This window comes from Puma concolor, chromosome E1 (genome assembly GCF_028749965.1).
Source record: "Puma concolor isolate L17-30 chromosome E1, mPumCon1.1.hap2, whole genome shotgun sequence".
Classification (NCBI taxonomy): Eukaryota; Metazoa; Chordata; class Mammalia; order Carnivora; family Felidae; genus Puma; species Puma concolor.
The window spans coordinates 38,837,415-38,853,110 of record NC_141680.1 but is presented as its reverse complement, the minus strand read 5'-3'; the positions used below and the strand labels follow the sequence as shown (position 1 = coordinate 38,853,110).

The following is a 15,696-nucleotide window of genomic DNA, read 5'->3' as shown; positions in this document are numbered from 1 at the left end:
CTTGGCAGGTGCAGCTTCTTTGATCTTTTACCACAGAGAGCTTGGGGGGCAGCGGGGGGGCCTCCAGAGGAGGGAGCCGTGGCTTCTCACAGCAGTCCACGCTGGGACCCAGGCAGGACCTGCCCTCCCGGCCTGAGCAAATCCAGGCCGCAGCCTGAAAGGGACCGCGGCCACACGGACCTCCTAGCGTTGGCATGCAGCCCAACAGCAGCCGGGTGGGACCTCGGGGCAGGGCCTAGTGTAGGTGTTCCCGCTTCCAGAAGCCAGCTTTGCGGGAATCAAAGCTGGCATGCTCTGCCTGCAGACTCGAGTCACAGCAATGCCTTCCTTATCAGCGGGCGAGTTCCTTCCACTCCCCCGTCTCGAGAGGAAGGCTTTGGCCTCAGAACGTGTTAGTAGGAACTGTTACTATGGGGGAGAGAGCTTAGTCCCTGGGGATCTTGGCTTTGTCCCTTCCCAGAGGCTAAAGGGTCTGGAGAAAAGGCAATTTCTTAAGGGCCAAGATCCCTTTCCAGGGCTGGGACCCCAGCTTTACTCAAGAGAGGACCCTGGCCACACATTCCATTTTTCCTCCGTTCCCCGCCCCAGCACCCCAGAGAGGACAGCGGGTTGATTTTGGTTTTAACAAGGGCTGCAGCTCTGAAATTCTGGTGGGGATCTTGGGGGAGCAGAGCTGTGAGGAGGACAGCAGGGCACATGTTTAAACCTAGCAGGGGCCAGAAGAGCATCCGGGCTGAAGGGAGAGGTGAGTCACATAGACAACAGCATGTGCTTTCCTTTCAACAACGACCTCTTAACGCTCACAGGGACACAGCCAGGGATCCATTTTGCAGGAGTGGCAAGGCTCTTTTTTTTTTTTTTTTTTTTTTTTTTTTTTTGAGCTATCCATTCCCTCACTCTGTTTCCTTTGTCACTGGTGGCCTGCATTTGCAAGCAGATAGCTTTTACTCAGAGCCAATCCACCCTCACGTCGGAAGAAATAACAAGGATATGATCTCAGACGGATCATGGGTTCTCTGCCCCTGACCACTGTACACAAACCCTTTGGGTGAAACCAGACCTGAATGTGCTCTGGCACAGAAGCCTCTCGACCAGCCCCCATCACTCCTGTATCTCATCGCTGCACTGGCAGGAGGAAGACGCGAGGTGGTTTCTCTCACTCACGTGTGGGTCACAAGGCTGGAAAAAATGTCTGGCTGTGTTCTGAACTGGGATTGGTGGAGAGAAGGGGATTACTAATAAAGTGGCCACTTTCTGCCACATTCCCCCCCCCCCCCCCCTTAGCTTTGCTCTTAGTCACAAAGAATTCTCCTTTCCTGGGAGTTGATTCCAAGCCATAGGCTTAATGCTTCATGCGCAGAAACTGACCCAACTCCCGGGCATCCTTTGGAAGTGAGGGTGCCAGCCCCCGGCGGGCAAAACTGCCTTTTGGCACTCGGGATTTCCCTTCTTCAGGGAGATACTCAGGTTCCACAGTCAGGCCTCACTATCTCTGCTTCCCATGGGATGCCTGAGTCAGATGGGGAGTGGGAGAGTGCTCTCTGCCCAGTGTGGGTGATGGCGTAAGGAAAGAACAGAAGGACCTGGTGGCAAGTTAGCCCTCATCTGCCTTAGTTTACTGGAGAGTTGCAGGGGGCAGGGTCTGTGGATGCCGTGATGTAGCCCAAGCTCACCCCAGGGCACCTGATAGGCCCTGGTGGAAAATCTGGGGGCAGGCCACCCCCAGCAGCTCAAGAGTATGGGTCACGCTGCCCAAGTTCCCTCCTCTGCCCCCTTCCCTCCTCAAGGTCGTTGGCATCAAGTCCCCCCCTCACTGCCCCCCTCCCTTCTGCTCAGTGATGCTCAACACTGGGGCTCTTTGATCCCAGGTACTAGGATTACAGGCCTGGAAGGAAAGGGGACTGGGTCCCTCCTTTCTGAGACCCTCCTTCCTAAAGGCAAATCCAGGCAAAATACCTTAAAAACAAACAAAGAAAACAAAAAACAAAAAACCCAACTAAGCCAGCAAATAGAGCTCAGGCTTTCTTCAAACCTCAGTCCATCTTTACAATCACCTTCTGAAGGCCCTTTGAGGCCCCCCGCTGGAGAATGACCGAGAGCCACCTGCAGCCTCTCGGGTCCCTGTACCCACTGGGGGCTCATGGCTGATGGAATGCGGCTGTGGTCTACACGGTGGTGGATTCCAGGAACCCTAATTCCGTGATTCACTGCCTTGGGAGACCTCTTGTGACCTGACCAAGGTCTTCGGGGTTGGGGGGAAGTCACTAAAGGAAGTGCAGTCATGTCGGTACAAGTGGCAACTAGGTTTCCTAGTGAAGGAGCGGAGGAGGGAAAGGAGGAGGCGGGAAGCGAGCCTGGGAAAATGGACTCCAGAACAGGGACGGGCAAACCACAGTGGGTAGGGCAGAGGATCAGGGCTTGAGGAGGAGAGTCAAACACTTGTTCATCGCCATTCTGGGCGGGAGGAAATGAGAAGTGACCACAGGTCAGGCCAAAAGCAAGGACCAACCAGGACTTCTCAAATGAAACTAAGAAGCCACCAGGTCATATTCCTTTGGGCCTGCCTGGGAACCCACCATCAGGCCCCCTCCCTCTGCCTGTGGCCCACAGTCCAATGACCAAGGGAGCCAGGGCTGATGCCCTAAGCCTAAGCCTTGGAAAGCTTAACATCCCTCCAGGCAACGAAAGCACTTGGCCCTGCTCCCACCAGGCGCAAAACCCCCCAATGCCCCCCCCCCCCCCGCCCCGCCATGCCTAGCACCCAGGTACAGAGAAGCTTCACAAAGGCAGTTTATGCACAAACATTACAGAAGAGCGTTTCCTGGCTGCGACTGAGCAGGAGCCAGAGACAGTAAGGGATGTGGTCCCTCCCACGAAGGCGCTTCTGATGAGGCCTGGGGCTGCCCATGAATGGACGTGTTTGGGAAGTGACCCATGAGCACACGCAAGGGTTGTGAGGAGTTAGCCACACAACCACGGGCAGGACACTAGGGTAAGGGACAGCCTCCTCTCCAACCCACTGCAAGCCTCTGACGACCCGGCTCCCATCTAGGCCCCCCAGTGACCACACTACTCAGGGCTCAGGTATCTGCTGGCTGAGTACCAAGTACCCACCCTCCTGTGTGTCCTCAGTGCACCCCAAGGCTGGACCCAAGAGTGCCTGAGCTTAGGGCCCCCAGCGCACCCCATTTGGCCTGCCATCGGACTCCTGGAAGGCTGGGCGCTACATTTTACCACATCACGGCCACCTTCCTGGGCCTCCCACCTCCCGCCGTCCTCCTTAATTCTCCCAGGCCCTCTTCCCTTCTCAGACATTCTCATCCTCCCCCATGGCCTCAGATACCACCTCGGCGGCTCATGACGCCTAACCCAGTCTCATCAGCCTAGACCTCCCCCCTAAGCTCCAGACATGATTATCCAACCTGGCCAAACATCGGTGTCCCATAAACCCTCATGCTCCATGGGTCTGACTGGCTTCATTTTTCCCCCAAAACCTCCTCCTCCAATATGCCCCACTTCAATGAACAGCACCACCCATGTTTTCTAAAGTTATCATGGTGGGTGGATTCCCTCCCCTCCGGCAGCGCCCCAGACTCCGACACCAGGCTCCCGGCTCCCAGCTTCTCCTTAGACAACACTGCCGAATCTCTCAACGTTTCCCTGTCACTGCCTCGCCCTCCCTTACCCACCACCCACTCGGTCACCAGAGTCAGGTCCCCAAACACAATCACTGAGGTCCAAGTGAAATATATAATTCAACCAAACAATTAGACTACAAGGTGACATAAGGACATAAATGCAAAAGCCCTGGAAGAAAACAGGCGAGGCACAGTCCCCAAACCCGTACCCAGTCCTTTGTTTCATGTTGAGAAACCAGTGTGCCTCCTCCGTACAGTGAAATATTACAATACGTTCTCTTTTCATTTAAGACTCTCCCGAGGAAAGATTAATAATTTTACAAAGTTGGGGGAGGAAGGAGGGTGGCAAAGTGTTTAAGAAAAAGCAGTAACCATAAAAAATTCATTTCTCCCACGCAGACAAAACCCCTGCTGGGGTTTCGGCAATAGCAGCAAGGCCGGCCCCTCTCCAGTTTGCGCTGCAGGGCTGTTTTCTGATCCAGACACCAAATCCCACTAGGCAGAAAAGCACAACACAAGCCTGCTTGTTATTTTCAAGACGGAAGGGAAAATCTAAAAAGGCAACCAGTTGCAAACTTCCTGCCTAATCGCCAAGGATGGGAGAGGCTGCTGGAATCTAGTACTTTTTCTCTCCATCTGGTCTTAAAAAACAGAAATTAGACACTCTGGTTCAACAAGAGCAAGAAGGATTAAAAAAAAAAAAAAAAAAGAATTGCTGTCTAAAAGCCTGACCCTTTCCACTGCCTGATCTTCAGCAGGTGCACGAGCCCTGCCTACTTGTCCAGCCTGTTCCTCACCATCTTGCTCTAGGAGAATCACCTGTTTGTTCCACATTTCCCTAACACTGTGCCTTTACCCACATCGTTCCCTCTTCCCGACATGCCCGTTCCATTGTCTATCTGGCAAACACTTACTCAGTAAGACAAATCAAATGTCTGCTCCCTTTACGAAGCCTTTCTGACTGACCCCTGGAGACCACTTTCTCCTTTCTGCTCCCCTTTACCTCACAGAGATAACTGTTAAAGTACCTGTAACTCATCAGCCTTTAGATCTGCTTCCCCCTATAAACCACAAACCCCCTGTGGGCAGGAAGCATGTCACTTTCTTCATCTCAGTATTCTCAGACCTAGCTCAGTGCCTGATCCAAAAGAGGTCTTTAACCAAATGTCTACTGAATGAATAAATATCTATACTGAGCTCTTGGCTCTTAAGCAAACCATTCAGATGATCCTAGTCTTGTCCCAGAGTCCCAGGTCCAGGGTAACATAGCCCAGGAGTGCTAAGAGTGGGGCCCCATGAACAAAACCATCTAAGTTGAAGGGTGCTAATGACCACTTTACACAAGTTCAAGTGCATGCACTTGGAAGGAGCGGAGAACAGCAACGTTCACAGGTGGGAAGACAACCTCAACAAGAAAGTAAGTCCAGTCAACTCCCTCAGTCATGTTGATGGAGGAAAACGATGTAGCAAAAATTTCCAACCAGCGGAGAATCCATCGATCAACATCATTAGGATTTGAGACATGTATTATTTCATTGCAGTAAATTGGTCTTCTAGATTCCATTTGGCTCAAGCTACAACCATATAATAAAAGATGATAGGTATCTAATGTTGGGCTTTATGAAGCATCACACTTAGTAATGCAGACACCTGGGTAGGGCAGGAAGTTCCCCTTACCTGGCACAGTCCTGGGGTGCCTGCCTAGATGGCTCTGGCAGCTCCCCTTCCTGATGTTGGTGGAAACCAGGACTACTGAGAGGACTTGACCCAAGGCTGCCCCAGCCAGGTCAAAGCCGGAATGGGTACTGGTAGGTTTTTCCATTTCTCAGCCCTGTGTCCACAGCCTGGAAGTGGCTTTGCACAGTCATTTGCTCCCCTGTGCTCCCAGTTATGGCTGGCATTGACATAGGAACTAGACTCCAACTGCCTAGGAAGGGCAAAATGTGAAGAAGGGAGAAACTTGGCTAAGAGGAGGGAGGCCCAGGAGGGGTGGGGCTGTGGTAACCTTTCCATCTAGCAGAACACTGACTAGTGCGAACTCCACTGCATGAAAGGAGAAACCATGAGCACCATGAAAGGAGAACCCAGGGTTCAGAGCTGGACAGGGAAGATGGCTCTGGTCTGGGATGGCTTGATCCCAAATGTCTCTCTTCCTGCCTTTCCATTCAGCAGTCTTCCTTCCCACCCCACAGCCTCTTCCTGACCCCGCTGCATCTCCCCAGACTCCAGAGAACCCCACTCCCACCCCACCCCTGCCCCCCTCCCTGCCCCATAAATACAATCAGGCACAATACACAGTATCCATCCTGTGCGACCCACAACTCACTTCAACCTCTCCCACCCAATTTCTCCTCCTAACTAAATTGCCCCTCCTGTGTCTCCCTATCACCTGGCCTCAGAGTCTGGCCCCTAACTCCGTTTTCCATTTGTCCTTTCCCTGCCCCACCAGCTTCCCTCCAGGGGCTACTTCCTGCACTAGGCTTGCCTCCAGGCACCTGCTAGGAGCCAGCCATTTAACACTGACCACTCCCTGTAAGCCCCCAGTGACTCATTCCCCGCTCCCAGCCTGGGCTGCTGCTGTCCCTGTACCTTTAACAAACCTCCACGTGCATGTTAACGGCGGTGACAGCATTTCCTTGTGTCTCTGCTCCCGCCCCCGGAGGCGCCGCCCATTGGCTGCTGGGTTCTTCTGCTCTCGCTCTAATTGGCCTCGCTCCCGCAAAACTCCAACCAATGGCCTCTCGGCGCCTGTCTCCCTCCTCCGACCCTGAGCGCCCATTGGCTCTGGGGACTTAGTACCTGTTAGCCGGGCTTGGCAACTGGAGAATTCTTCCTTCCCCCGGGTAAAGTCCCATGCTGAGAAATTGGTTCCGAACCCAACGGAACCTGGCGCCGGGCGACGCCGGGTCACGTGGCTGGCGGCCTCATGACGTGCGGGCTGCGAGGCGTCACCGCAACGTTCGGGCAACCTACCGAGCGGCTCCTACCTCCACCACCTGTGCGGTGGCGGTGTCGTCATGGACCTGGGACCGATGCGCAAGAGTTACCGCGGGGACCGAGAGGTGCGGCCGCCGCCGGGCAGGGCCTCCCGCAGGGAGGGGTCCCCGCGTCATCCCCCGAGGGGAGGGGAGTTTGGGGTCACCCGCGTAGGAGAAGGGTGTTCAAAGACAACCAACAGGGGGCAGGGCTCTGGGGAAACAAGTATGAAAAGAGGCAGCAGGTCACAGTGGGTACGCGCGCGGGCTCTGGGGGCGGCCCTGGCTGGGATCCTGCCATTCACGAGGTGCATCTCCTTGGGCGATAACTTAACCCCTCTGGGCCTCAGAATTTCCTCACCTGGGAATTGAGTACCTTACTCAGGGATGTTGTGGACTTTGATATTTGCAAAGTGCTTAGAACAATGATAATCAGCTTCTAAATATTTGATAAGTGACACATGGACGAGGGGTACTGACTCAAGGAGGTGGGGAAGAGAAAGCTCCAGCTCTCACTCACTGCCTGATTCAGCCCCTTCCCTTACCATTTCCAGAAGTTCTTTTGCTTTTTCCTCCTGAGAGGAGGATCCAACAGAACTGTTTAGGAATTGAGGCCAGAGCCACCGTTTCTAAATCTGGTTGTGTGTGCGCATTTCCAGAAGTACTTGTTAAACATTTTGTTAAGCAGTTTTTCCTTAAACCTCAGACCTACTGAGAATTTGGGGGGGCGGAGCCCAGGAATGTGGTTTTTTTAATGCTCCCCGGGTGATAGGTTTGACACCCTAATTCATCGATCACTAGCTATGGGACTTGGCAACTTATGCCATGTGTTTATGCCTCTGTCCTCGCCTGTAAAATAGGACTAGCAGAACACGGGTGCTGTTTTTTGTTTTAATGAAAAGTGCCCGGAACAGTACCAGGTACACAGTAAGCGCTGTATGTGTTTATTAAATAAAACTCTCCTTTCTCAGGCATTTGAGGAGACTCAGCTGACCTCCCTGGACCCCGTGAAGCAGTTTGCTGCCTGGTTTGAGGAGGCTGTTGAGTGTCCTGACATAGGGGAAGCCAATGCCATGTGCCTGGCTACATGTACCAGGTAGGCATAGCTGTGGGCCCATCTGTGAGTGGGTACAGATGAAGCAGGAAACTTAGGAAACTCTCAACTTAATGGAATGCAAGTTTATGTTATAGCTATGTTATTAGCATGCTGGGTGGCCTCAGGCATGTTACTTGTCCTCTCTGGGCCTCCGTGCCCTTACCTGTAAATGAAGATCACACTTCACCTAATTCCATTTCAGTAATAAATGTACTGCCTCGTTTATCTCTGCTCTTAACGCACCTCCCCCCAGCACCTCTGTCTTTCTCATCCCTATTTACCCAGTTCCCATCTGCCCTTTAAGAGCTACATCTCCTGGGGGGCACCTGGGTGGCTCAGTCAGGCTTCCAGCTTCAGCTCAGGTCATGATCTCACGGTTTGTGAGTTTGAGTCCCGCATTGGGCTCTCTGCTGTCAGCGTAGACCCCACTTCAGATCCTCTGTCCCCCTCTCTTTCTGCCCTGCGCATGCACTCTCTCCCTCGTTTGCTCACTCTCAAAAATAAACATTAAAAAACAAAACAGTTACATCTCCTGGAACCTCTCCATAAAGCTCCCTCCCTCTTCTGAAAGCTAGCACAGTGCTTGGTTGTATTATTTATTTAACAATCAGTCATATACCCCACGAGACACCTCTTGTATTAGCCTGTTATTCAACTCTTCCTTTCTCCCCTCTATCAAAGTGTAAGGCCTTAAAGACAGGGCTCTTGTTCTGTGCCCCTGGATATCCCCCAGAGCTCTGAGCAGAGACCCTGGTATAACCACCTTTACTGTGATCACTAAGCATTGGCTGACTGCAGTATTGCTGGAGTCCGCTAGGACTGCTATGATAAAATACCACAGACTGATAGGCCTAACCAACAGAGATTTTATTTTCTCACAGTTCTGAAAGCCAGAAGCCCAAAATCAAGGTGCTGTTAGAATTGGTTCCTAATGAGGCCTCTCTGGCTTGTAGATGGCCGCCTTTTTGCCATGTCCTCACATGGCCTTTCCTTTGTGCATGCAGGGAAAGGAAGGGAGAGAGAGAGATCTTTCTGGTGTCTCTTCCTCTTCTCATAAGGACACCAGACCTATTGAAATTAGTCTCCCCTTTATGACCTCATTTAACTTTAATTACCTCCCTCAAAGCCCTATCTCCAAATATAGTCACATTGGGGGTTAAGGATATGGGGGGGACTCAGGGGAACACAGTTCAGTCCATAACAGGCCCCAGGCAGTGATGTCATACTTGCACCTCTAGGATAAATCCCCGAGGGCAAGTGGGAATGGGTAGCCTGTGTGCCCTGACAGTGCAGAATAAGGGGGCACAGGTGGGGGGTGCTCAGGGGAGCATCTGTGGGGAGGGGTGGTAGCAGGGACTGTGAAATGGGCTCTGATCACATGCTCTGATCTTTGCCCCAGAGACGGAAAACCCTCTGCCCGCATGGTGCTGCTGAAGGGCTTTGGCAAGGATGGCTTCCGTTTCTTCACTAACTTCGAGAGTCGAAAGGGAAAAGAGCTGGTGAGGGTTCACAGTAAATCCTCCCGGGCCTGCAGGGTCCAGCCCTCGCTTCCTCCGTCGCTTTCATATGCCATCCCTGCTCCAACCCACTTGCTGTCTGTGGTTAGGCACCGTCCTGCCTGTGGGCCTTTGCACTTGTCCTTCTCTTTGCCGGGAATGAGGGCTGCCTCTGACCATCCCTGTCATCTGTTTACCTAACTACCTAAGTCCCTCCTGTCCCTTCGGCTCTCAGACCCAGGAAAGTCCTCCTCAGTTCCTGTGCTACATCAGTCACTGTTCACTGTCGTTATAACTTGTAGCTTTACTTTCTGCCCTTTTTCCAGTTTATAATTGTGGGTTTATTTATGTGGTCGTGTGATTTGTATTTGTCTCCTCTGCTAAACCCCCAGTAAGCTCTGTGGGGACAGAGGCTGCATCTGTTGTTTCTGTTATTCCCACCACCACCACCCCCAGCACCTCTCCTGACGTCAAGCCTAGACCTGATACTCTGTGTGCATTCTACTCATGAATCCAAAGAAGTAGCCCTCCCTGAGTCCATGCCAGCCCCAAATGCATTTCTGAGGACTTGCCAATCTATGGATTAGAGACCTGGCAAGCCTCGCTTTGGAGTCCACATGGCTTTGGTTCTCAGCATAGCTCTACCACTTACTGTGTGAACTTGGGCATGTTACTTAACCTCTCTGAGTCTATCTCCACACCTGTAAAAGTAGGCACACCTTTGAGGGTTTCAATGAGATGCTGTAGTGAATGCATCCGCTGGGGGCCTGCGTGCTACAGACTTCCTGCCTTCTTTCTGCATGGCGGAGGTGTCCTCCCTGCTGTTCTGCTGGCTGACTGTGAATTCTCTTTCATTTTCAGGACTCCAATCCCTTTGCTTCTCTTGTCTTCTATTGGGAGCCTCTCAACCGTCAGGTGAGTGAGCATTCCCAGGACAGCCTGGGGCTCGTGATGGATGAGCCCCGTGGAGGTCCCCAGGCCAGGCAAACATCCCACCTCTCAAATACCTCTCAGGGAGCTGGTCTACTTGGGGTCAGCAGTGATGGGCCGGTGGGTAAGGAGAAGAGAGAGGAAGGAGGCCTGTGTTGGTAGGGAGGGCGGGTGGTATTGAATGCTGTCTAGCCAGGGCCATGCCTGAGCAGGTGCGTGTGGAGGGCTCCGTGAAGAAGCTGCCTGAGGAGGAGGCTGAGTGCTACTTCCACTCCCGCCCCAAGAGCAGCCAGATCGGGGCCGTGGTCAGTCACCAGAGTTCTGTGATCCCCGATCGGGAGGTGAGTTGGGCCCCTCCTTAGTTCTCCGGGTGGCAGGGGCCTTCGCTCCTCCCCAGCAGCTGTCTCCGGGGGATGCCAGGGCCCTCCCTCTTTAGCAGAATGAAAAGATGGTCTTCCTGGGGAAGTAAGGATGAGTAGTGGGGAAACTGGCTTCCTTCGTCTGACCCTCCAGTTGGACTGTGCTCCCAGAGGCCAGCCTGCCTTGATTACCTGTGTCCCCCGTGCCTGGCACACAGCACGTGCTTAGTTAAATCGTTAGTAAGTGGTCTGGGCCTTCCTCCATTTCCTTCCCCTGGACAGTATCTGAGAAAGAAAAACGAGGAACTGGAACAGCTCTACCAAGAGCAAGAGGTGCCAAAGCCAAAATACTGGTGAGTGATACCTGCTGGTCCTTCAGCAAGGGGCACCAGAACCCTCATGTTTACTCACAACCACCTTATCTGTGGAATTACAGATCTATTTCCCCCTGGTAATCCTCCTCAGATGCATCCCAGCAACTTCCTTCAAGGGGCCCTGGGATGGGGACTCGGGACGGGGGGCCCTGGGATGGGGACCTGCTGGAAAAACACACAGAGCACGAACCCGCTGCTTCTCCTTGAAGGGGTGGCTACATCCTGTACCCACAAGTGATGGAGTTCTGGCAAGGCCAAACCAACCGCCTGCATGACCGGATCATCTTTCGGCGGGGCCTGCCAACAGGAGACTGCCCTTTGGGGCCCATGACCCACCTTGGGGAGGAAGACTGGCTCTACGAGAGACTTGCACCCTGACTTCCAATCTGTTCATGCCGACCAGAGCTGAGGCCGAGTGCTAAGAGAGGGTGTGGGGTCTGGAGCCAGACCCTTCTAAACTCAACCCATTTCCCTCCCTACCCCTTATATTTAAGGCTCTCCAGAGTTCAAGCTCCAAATTCTGTATTTTCAGTTGGCTTTCAAGTAGGTGGTCTAGTAGAGTGGATAGACATTTACAAATGGGAAAAAAAGAAATCCCACAATTATGTTCTTGACCTTGAATGTGATTTATTGGGAGAGTTCCCTCAAGAGGTAATAGCTGGTGTGATTCCCTTTTTCTGGTGACCCTGAGAGGGCCCCCAGCTGCCCTGTTACCAGTGTGACTGAGCCATACTGCCCAAAGCGGATTGGTTCCAGCGTAAGCACCTGAGCCAGTCTAGCCAATCGTTTTTTTCTTGTCAACAATTTGAAATTTGAAATGAAGACATCCAGAGTCTGAGAGGCATTGTAGCCAAGTCGTTAATGGCAGCCAAGAAGATACAGCCTCCAGCTGCTGCTCTTGAAATTCCCTGAGTGACCTTGGATCCCTTCTCCCACCTCTGGGTTGTGCAATTCCTCCTCCCGCCTCAAAACACCCACTATCCTGTGGGGGGTGGGGGTGGGGGGAGGAGGAAAGGAAGAGGAAGGGAAGAGGAAGGGAAGGAAGGGAAGAAGGAAGTTAGGAAGGAAGTTGTTTGGCGCTTAAACTAGCTAGAATCAATTTCTGTTGCTTGCAACTAAAGGAGACTTAACTTATTTACTTGTGTACCCTACTGATAACTGCCTCCCATTATCTGAAGCACCACGATGTGGAAAATGGATTAAATTTATTCTCTGGAGCTCCAAAGGCACCATAAGTGGAAGTTGCACGGAAGTAGATTTCATCTCAATGTGAGGAGAGACTTCAAATAGCCAGGACTGCCTAAGATGGAGTGGACTACCTGTTAGGTCGCAAGTGTCTCTAGAAGTATTCAATCCCAGGTAGTCAGGAGTTTTATAGAAGGGATTCATGTGCTGGTACCTATCAGCCCGGCAGATTTCAAGCAAGCTTTACTTTCCATGCTTGTTTATGAGAATTATATCTGCGTGTATATATACATACATATATATATTTCATTTTCCAGATATAAAATTGTTATAGGGATTATACCTTTCTGACTACTCCTACATCCCCTTCACCTATCCCCCCCCACCCCACCTCTACTGATGATGACTCCTAGACACTGGTTTTCTTCCGTGCTGGAATTACTCAGGGAGCTTTAATCAGATGTGATTTAACTGGCCCGAGTGTGGTCGGAGCTTTGGGAAATTGAAAAGCTCCCCAGGGAATTCAATGTTGCCAAAAGTCGAGAGCCTCTGGTTTAGATCCTTGCCACTCACAGTGTGGTCCACAGACCAGCAGCAGCAATACCACTTGGGAGCCCCAGACTCGTGGATCCCATTCTACATTAAAAAAAAAAAATTTTTTTTGACCTTTATTTTTGAGAGAGAGAGAGGTTGGGGGAGGGGCAGAGAGAGAGGGAGACACAGAATCTGAAGCAGGCTCCAGGTCTGAGCTGTCAGCGCAGAGTCCAACTCGGGGCCTGAACCCACGAACCACGAGATTGTGGTCTGAGCCGAAGTCAGATGCTTAACCAACTGAGCCATCCAGGCGCCACCCCCCCCCCACTTTCTACATTTAACAAGACTGCTCCCCCCCCCCCCAGGTGACCCTGACCTCCAAACCAACGACCTCCCATCCTCACCACTGGATTCTTCATCAAGGCTGGGCTGAGGCCTGTGCTGAACTGTATTTACTTTTCCTGAGCTCAAGTATGGTGACCAATGACAACCTGAATGAATGGCTGTGGAGGGGAGCCAGGCTGGGTAAATGTTTGCTGTGACTAAGCCAGGACCAGAGATCTATTATCTGTGCACGTTGGCATTGAACTTGCCAACTCTGTGAACTGCTTCATTCCACTGTGTGGGTGTATGCCGCGCGTCAGGGTCACGAACCGGCTTCTCTAAGGGTGGCCCTCTCGGTGCTGGTCCCCCTCTGAAGCCTGAGTGCAGGCAGGCACAATGCTAACCCTGTGGCCACTGTAGGAGAGGGCGCTGGGGTGCATTTCTCTACTTTGCCTTGTTATTGGAAGCTGTGTATCCCCCCACCCCCACCCCCTAGGTGTGGGCCTGGTTTCAGCTGTTCCTTTCCTGTTCTTTGACAATCACTGTGCTAAGTCCATAATAAAAGTTCATCAGCAGTGTGTGAGACGAATATGCAGCCTGGCCTGGCCTCATCCCCACCACCCCAGGGAAGAGGGGAGTTGGGGAATTTAAGCCACACCTCCTCTCCCCTAGAGGTTGGGCGGCCAGCAGGGGGAGCCCGCCACCCAGGGTTGGCCCCTTCTGGGCAGTGCAGGCCAGTTCTGGCCAGCCCCTCCTGCCTCCCCCTTCCCCGCCTTGGGTCGTGTCCCAGTGAAACTGTGGTCGATAACCCGTAGCCTCTTGCAGCTCCTGCACATATTTGCACTCTCGGTTCCTCCTCCTCCTCCGGCCTCGTGAAAGCTTGCAGCTGCCTCCCTCCGACTCCCTGGCCAGCCAGATTTCCCTTCGGCTTTTAGTATGCACCCACCACCTGCCCCCAACTTAGGGAAATATGTGGGGCTTCCCTGGAAGATTCCTGTGGACATCACTTTGGGGCTGGAGCAGGGTCTCCGGCACAAGGCAGAGGGGCTGTAGACCCTCTCTCCTAAGAGGGGTAATGGTGGCAATGCGGTGCCAGCATTGGGTAGAAGCAGGGCTTGGTGCCCCAGGGCCCAGCATCATCCCCAAGCCCCACCTCCCTCAAGGAACCTCAAGATGGGCTCAAGTGGCAGGTTCCTATAGTCCGGTGTCTCAGAAGACACTCAGCCTTGAAGGCGGTTAGCTTTCCCCCATTGGTGCCAGAATCGGGATTCCAAGCCCCAGACATTGCCCTCTCCTCTCCCAAGCAGATGAGAATCAAGAGTGGAAGGGGCTGTGTGCAGCAGTCATGTGCACAGGCCAGCCCCGGCTTCAGTCTCAGCTCTACTATTGCAAGCAAATGGCTTCACTTCTCTCCGCCTCAGCTAACTCAGCTGGAAAATGGGGAGGACAGCACCTGCCTCAGGTGATGAGGGGATTGAATGAGGAACCTCAGGGCCTGGCCCATTGTAAGCTCTGTGTAAACCTTGGCTATTCACAGTGGACAGGGCTAGAGTATGGGGGAAGTCAGCTCCTCCGTGGGACATTTTATGGATTAAGTAATTGGATGGACCCTAGAAAGTTCCATGTGGTGAGGATAGGGGAAGAGGCCTTGGGGAAGGCAGCACCTGAGTCAGCCTTCCTTCCCTTCCTCCGGCTCCTGGTGTCCCTCACTCATCCTCAGAACTCCCCCTGGCCTGGGTGAGGCCACCCAACAAAGGCCCCCTTGTATAGGTCTGTTTGTTTGGGTAATAAATTTCCCTGAGCCACACTCCCTGGGGTGGAGTGGCCCAACAGCCTGCAAGCAACTGACCTGGAAGCTGCAGGACCACATTGTTTGGTTGCCACCTTGGTTTCTCCCTGTTCCCACCAAGAGCTCCAGAAATTTGTCCAATTTTTTCTAGTTCCCAACTCCTGGGGCTTGAGAAAGATCTGGACCTAATAGCACAGGGAGCACACTCTTTCCTCTTCCTTAAACAGAAACCGTGGGCTATGGTGGAGTTCTTTAATAAAGGGAAACCAATGTTAACTGAGCACCTACTATAGGACTATTTATGGGACACTTAATATTGGCCATTCCCATGAAATAGGTACTATAACAACCCTTTTTACAGAAGAGGAAACTGAGGTAGAGGTTCAGAGAACTTTTTTTTTTTTTAATTTTCCCCAAATCACCATTTTTACTAAGCTATGGAGTGAGAATTTGAATCCTGATCCCAAACCAAACCCCTGCGATTTGGGGGTCAGTCTCCAAAGGTCTCCTCCACTCTCAGAGCCCCTGATGGTCTCTCTCTTGACCAGAAGTAACTGACCACTGAGTTGAAAATAGCCCCTCCCTTCGCTATATTTTCACATTGGGGACCCTTCCTTTGAAAAAGAAAAAAAAAAAAGAAAAGAAAAGAAAGAAAGAAAGGAAAGAAAGAAAAGAAAAGAAAGAAAGAAAGAAAGGAAGGAAGAAAGAAGAGAAAGAAAGAAAGAAAGAAAGAAAGAAAGAAAGAAAGAAAGAAAGAAAAAGAAAAAGAGAAAGAGAAAAGATTTTATTTTTAAGTAATCTCTACACCCAACCTGGGGCTCAAACTTACAACCTGGAGATCAAGAGTCACATGCTCTACCAACCAGCTAGGTGACCCCTGGGGATCCTTTCTGATGCTTGATAGGAACACTTTGAGCACAAAGTTCTACTTTACTTACACGAAGGGAGTAAAGGCATTAGAAACGGGCCTCAGTAAATGTAAGACAAAAGCATAAA

At 52.1% G+C, this 15,696-nt stretch overlaps 1 protein-coding gene across 1 annotated transcript; it reads left to right on the top strand.

The window, feature by feature from the left end:
- The first annotated feature begins 6,432 nt into the window (after positions 1 to 6,432).
- PNPO (pyridoxamine 5'-phosphate oxidase) lies at positions 6,433 to 13,500 on the top strand. Its single transcript, XM_025917640.2, is given in 8 exon segments — positions 6,433 to 6,614; positions 6,616 to 6,700; positions 7,585 to 7,709; positions 9,109 to 9,208; positions 10,067 to 10,120; positions 10,348 to 10,476; positions 10,777 to 10,847; positions 11,078 to 13,500. Coding segments are annotated over 8 exon segments (783 nt in total). The 5' UTR covers positions 6,433 to 6,564; the 3' UTR covers positions 11,247 to 13,500.
- The last annotated feature ends 2,196 nt before the right edge of the window (positions 13,501 to 15,696 follow it).